Source organism: Macadamia integrifolia, chromosome 5, assembly GCF_013358625.1.
Source record: "Macadamia integrifolia cultivar HAES 741 chromosome 5, SCU_Mint_v3, whole genome shotgun sequence".
In the NCBI taxonomy this organism is placed as follows: domain Eukaryota; kingdom Viridiplantae; phylum Streptophyta; class Magnoliopsida; order Proteales; family Proteaceae; genus Macadamia; species Macadamia integrifolia.
In genome coordinates, this window is record NC_056561.1 from 34,385,330 (window position 1) to 34,390,756 (window position 5,427).

At 37.4% G+C, this 5,427-nt stretch overlaps 1 protein-coding gene across 1 annotated transcript; it reads right to left on the reverse strand.

Moving 5' to 3' along the window:
* Window positions 1–1,441: 1,441 nt before the first annotated feature.
* LOC122080240 (plant UBX domain-containing protein 1-like) lies at window positions 1,442–4,669 on the reverse strand. The gene is made up of 3 exons (XM_042647179.1): window positions 4,375–4,669; window positions 2,419–2,521; window positions 1,442–2,243 (listed from the first exon to the last, which is right to left on the reverse strand). The coding sequence occupies exons 1-3, from the start codon at window positions 4,456–4,458 to the stop codon at window positions 1,993–1,995; spliced, it is 438 nt and encodes a 145-aa protein (XP_042503113.1). The 5' UTR covers window positions 4,459–4,669; the 3' UTR covers window positions 1,442–1,992.
* Window positions 4,670–5,427: the final 758 nt, after the last annotated feature.

Sequence of the window (5,427 nt, forward strand, 5' to 3'; positions counted from 1 at the left end):
TACCCAATCATAGAACAATTGGGGGTCATGTCTCCCATCAAACTCCCTCAGATCGAGCTTGACCTTCTGTGAATCTCCAAAATACCTCTGTGGCACGGAACTCTCAGTCTCAAAATATCCTCTTACATGCTCTTCAAAAGTAGATTGTGCTACCGGAACCCTTTGTGGTGCTCTCAGATTAGGGTTTGCTCTCCTATTAGTCAACTGAGCAACTAAATTCAATGGGGTTTCTACTTCAGGTGTTGTACGTGAATCGCTAGTAGGTGGTTGTGGTGGGGTCTCTTCATTCAACAACCTGGCATCCAATTCAGCCTTCAATTCAGTTTTCCATTTTTGCAAAAACTCCATAATAGAAGCTAGGATGGGGGTGTTGTTCTCAGCCATGCTCTGATACCACTTAATGTAGGACAAAGTTTGAAAACTCAAACTAATCCAACTGCAGGAACTTTTAGTCAAAAGAACAGCCACTAAGCACCCCAAAAGTAAACAACAAACAACAGTCCAGAAATAGGAATCGAACAGCCCTTTGTAAATCAGAAATTTTGACTCAGAACTCAGATTTTCATAAATCAGATATCATACCAACTGAGGACAATTCAATAGCAGAAAATAGAGTATTAAAATAGACCATACTCAGTAACAACACCACAGGGACAGAACAACCAAAACAGAACTCAGTTCTGGGCAGAAGCACAATCGACCAGAATCAGAGAACTAACCAGACCAGACCATCCCCTGGTCTGATGGGCATGAAATTAGGATCGAACCTCCCTTCCAACAGGGGGACACTCGATCCAAAAGGGAGCTCAATCCGATGGCTAGATAGCCTAGTAAGAGTAGTCGATACTTGGAGAATTCTGGAAAAAAACTCAGATCTGAACTTAACAGTAGATTAGTTCTCTTACCTAAGTTGCAGAGCAATAACAGCAGCAATAAGTCTTGCCACATTAAACAACAATAACACAATAAAGAAAACCAGAAAATAATAGCAACCCACTCGGACTTCTCGCCGCAGAGTGTCGCTTGGATCAAACACCAATCCTTATGCCTTGATCAAACACAAGGAGTAGTCATCAAAGCCAGCGACAGCAACAAGAGTCTTTTTTTTTTAAGCATAAATCGTTCTAGGCTTTTAGGAGCCTCCTCTTCTTTATTTATAATATTAATGGGGGAGGAAATTACAAAATGGAAGGTTCTCAAAAAGGAAACCAAATATTCTCCTAATACTATAGTTACTAAAAACTAAAATTAGAAACTAACTGAAATTAGAAACTAGTTGAAAAAGGAAACTAACTACTAATGACTTGACTCAATTAATAACTTGACTCCTAAAGAAACAAATATAACTCAAATCAAGCCCAACTAGAAAGGAAACTAATGAAAATGGAAACTAACTAGTAAACCCGTATTCAATCTTAGACCTCCCCTTTTAGACCCATAAAAGTGGTCTATTACACTCAAAACACATGGGATCAAAGGCCCAACATGTATGGAACCCAACCCTATGCTTATTCCTAATAAAACAAGCCTATTTTGGTAATTAATCTGCATCATTAGCCAAGGGAAAGGAGGCCTTGAAAGAGGTTGTTTGTATTGGGCCATACCTTAATACATAAATATAAAGCTGTGTTTTTTAGCTTCTATCTTGTTTCATGTACCACTTCCCAAAAGTGAGAACCTTGTTTTCACTATTTGTAATTCATCTAATATTTTTCCTTTTGAGGTTTACAAAAATAATGAGGGAAAGAAGAAGAAGTTGTCTGGCCTTCATAAATGATAAATTAACACAACTTCAGGGTACCACCATTTGATTGGTCCCAAAAAGGAGATTCCAATCCAAATTGGACAAATAAGATGACTATTCAACCAGTTGGTTCCAAAAAAAAAATTATTGCATTTCCATCCAATGGTCGTCCCAGAAAATTATACAGTATTATGTGCAATATTAACTCAAGGAGGACAACTTCCTTCGAATTCCGGGGTCAATACCCATTAAAAACTTAATAAAAAACTAGAATAACAGTAGGTCTGGCATATAAAGAGGCATGATGATAACAACAGAGTTCTCCTTGGCACTTTCATTCCACTCTGTACATACAATCCAGGAACATCGAACAGAGACAACCAATCAATTGGAAGAAACTTAATTAAATATGGAACCATTTCTAGTGTACCTTCCTTTCTGGTTGACAAAATCCGGTAATAATCCTCCACTGTAAATTCATTGGAATCATCAGACTCGTCTGCCAAAACAATCAAAGAGTCATCAAATAAAATCTGCACAACAGATATCACAGGCACACACAAATCCTGAAAGAATCATCAGATAGAGAAGCCATGTAGATACAAAAGGATTGAATAAAAAAAGAGACTACAGATAAACAACGTTCAAGATTGCAAGTTCAAGCGGGTGCTTACCATCATTCACTGTCATGGGCGCGGAAACCTTTAGAGAAGCTGCTGATGTTTCAAATACACGAACTGCTCGTCCAAGTTCTTCTGCCACAGCAGCTAGCTTATTCTGAAAGTGGGAAAGGGAAGTAATTAAATAGCAAAGGTACATCGGCTGGTACATGACATTCATTTTATAAGACAGCTAACAAAATAAAATCCAGATTAACTGGTGGCCGAAAGGTGAACAGAAACTAATTTTCTTGAAAACAATACCAAGTACTAGCAATTCATACAAATATTTAATTGAATAATATAATTTGCAAAAAAATAGTCACCAACTCTCACTTTTCATGTCAGAGGAGACAATGGGACAAATAACGTTTAAAGCTTAAGGAGTTTCAACCAACAAGAATGATGCAATCATGCAACATCTGGTTACAGTTAGGAGCAAAATATTAGAACAACTAGGAGATAATAAACAATTTTGACAAACAACTCCAAAACTCAAAAAAATCAAGTACACGATCTCTTACTACAATGGCCAATCGTCCTCCTCTTAATGTGATCACCAGCAAAGACAGCTTCCTCACATTATTTTGCTAGAAAATTTTATATATACATATATATATATATATTCTTCCACAAATTCTGTCATTTCATACATATATAGTAATAATTAACTGAACTTTTTACCTCCTACCAACACCCCACCCCCCCCACCCTAAAAAAAAAAAGATGTGCAACAATTTGCATGCTCATGCCTATTGTTGAGGCAGGGGGGTGACGATATTGACTATTTAGCATTTGATGGAAGGACTGAAACAGCTGTGGCTCTAAATAGGAAACTAAATGCTACCAAAAGCATTGTAAGGCATCAAGATCCAAAATTCAAGCTTACTATCACCAAGTTGAGGTATTTCAACGGCTGCCCCCATTTTTAGTGAAGTAGAAGGAAACATTTACAATGAGATTTTTTTATTAGGTCAGAAAGTACCAGATAGTATGTTAAATAAGTTTGTCCCCTTCTCTCTCTCTCAACTAGCTTACAGCATCAATATGAGGTCTGAGGTAGATAAAGAAAAGCACACCAGACTTTCAATCTAAAAGCATCCTACTGAATAGAGAACAAAATGCAATAGATAATGACTAAAAATTTCGATTGCAAAGTCCACATATTCCTTCATCTTGCCAATCAAAGTTTCGGTTGCAAAGTGCAAAAGACTACAAGTATACAAACTTGGTATAATCGTTTCTATTGGGTACTTCCTACGACCGTTAATCTCAAGCTCAATGACTCACCCCAAAACGTGCTCTTCACTACGAGATTTCCAGCTACTATCACTGAAACGGAGGAAACGCACCATCAAACTTCCTTACCGGTTCACATCCAACCCAAATTCTGAACATTAGTAAAATTTGTCATTGGTCCTATGGCCACTATAGGATGAGATTTGGGTAGCACTTCCCCAGTAACAAATAAAACCAAAGAAAATACTGAATGGAGGAAAAAGACTACATCCATGAAAGACAACAGGAGCTCATAACCTGTATGACGATACCAATACTCATAGGAATCCACCGATTCAAGACAAGTAGGCTCTTGTGGTGGAAGTGCACAAGATTATTGACTAGAACAACTTTACACCTCACAAAATTTCCCTTGGATATGGAAGGTGAAGAGTTTTCTTGACCACAGAAGAAAATCTGTGTTCCTATCGAAGTCCATGCAAATCAACCAGAACTAATGTAGAAGAACAAGTACCGAATTCAATAAAGTAACCACAAAGAAAGAAGGGGGAGGGAGAAAGATAGACATCAAATTCATGCAAGGAGTCCAGAGAATCATCAAAATTGGAGATTCTTGGAAAAACCAACAAACCCATTACCAGAAACCAGAAGATAAAGATCACAAAATATCCCATCCAAGAATTCCCAAAATCACATAAACTAAACTGAACAGTAGATGATGATGATGATTACCTTGGCTATTTCTGCTTCCATGGGATCAAAGCTTGTCAATCTTATCCTCTTGAAGAAACAACCTATCAAACCCTTATCTCTCATGAGATAAGAAATAGAGTAAAGACGCAGAGAAGAAACAGAGTTGAGATTTAAGAACCACTGAGAGCCCTTAGCGATTAAAAAGGAATGATGTTTGTTAAAAGAAGTGTCCTGTCGTTAAAACAGGGTCGACAATGATTCTATTTACTGATCTCCCTTCCCTCTTTCGCGATTTCGTGTACGGTTCCCTACATATAGAAACCCATTATCATAAGCTATGACATGGAGGAGGAGGAAGTTTCCATATTCCCCTTCAGTATGAAACCACCGACATTGATACTGATCGTATCGGGACGTATCAGCCCATATCGGGCCTGTGTGAGGTGTAAATTGAAAAAGAATCGCTCTTTCGTGGATACCGTTTCGTATCTACATTGGGTAAGTGTGTCAATCCGTTGTGTCAGGCCAGTCTCGGTCGGGCCTGACAGGCCTACACCCATGCACCGTGATCTATCTAAGGAATGAGTCGGTATCATGTCGGATTTGATTGGGTTCTGAATTTTTCCTAATCAAACTATAATTGAACCTTAAATGGAGTAATGTACCAAAACAACCTTAAGTGGGCCTTAAATCGATATTTAAATGTCTTAGATCTAAGAAATTTTAATATATTTTATTATGATTAATAACAGAGAAAAACATATTACACTTAATCACACTCCGCAATTGATAACAATATATATACATATATATATATATATATATATATATATTCTCTATATAAAATATAAAATATACATATAAACGATTGGACTAAACGTATTAGTCTGAGTCAGGCTTATAAACATGTGAGGCCAATCGAGTGTTCATCGGTCTTAACCTTGTATTGTGTACTACTAAAAAGGACATGTCTGAACCTGACACGTTTAATAACTGGTGCGACCCGAGCCAATCTTAAAACTGTTAGAGTCAATCAATCCAACCGATGTGGGCTCGGGATTGACGCCCCTAAATTTTTTTTTTTTTTGAGTG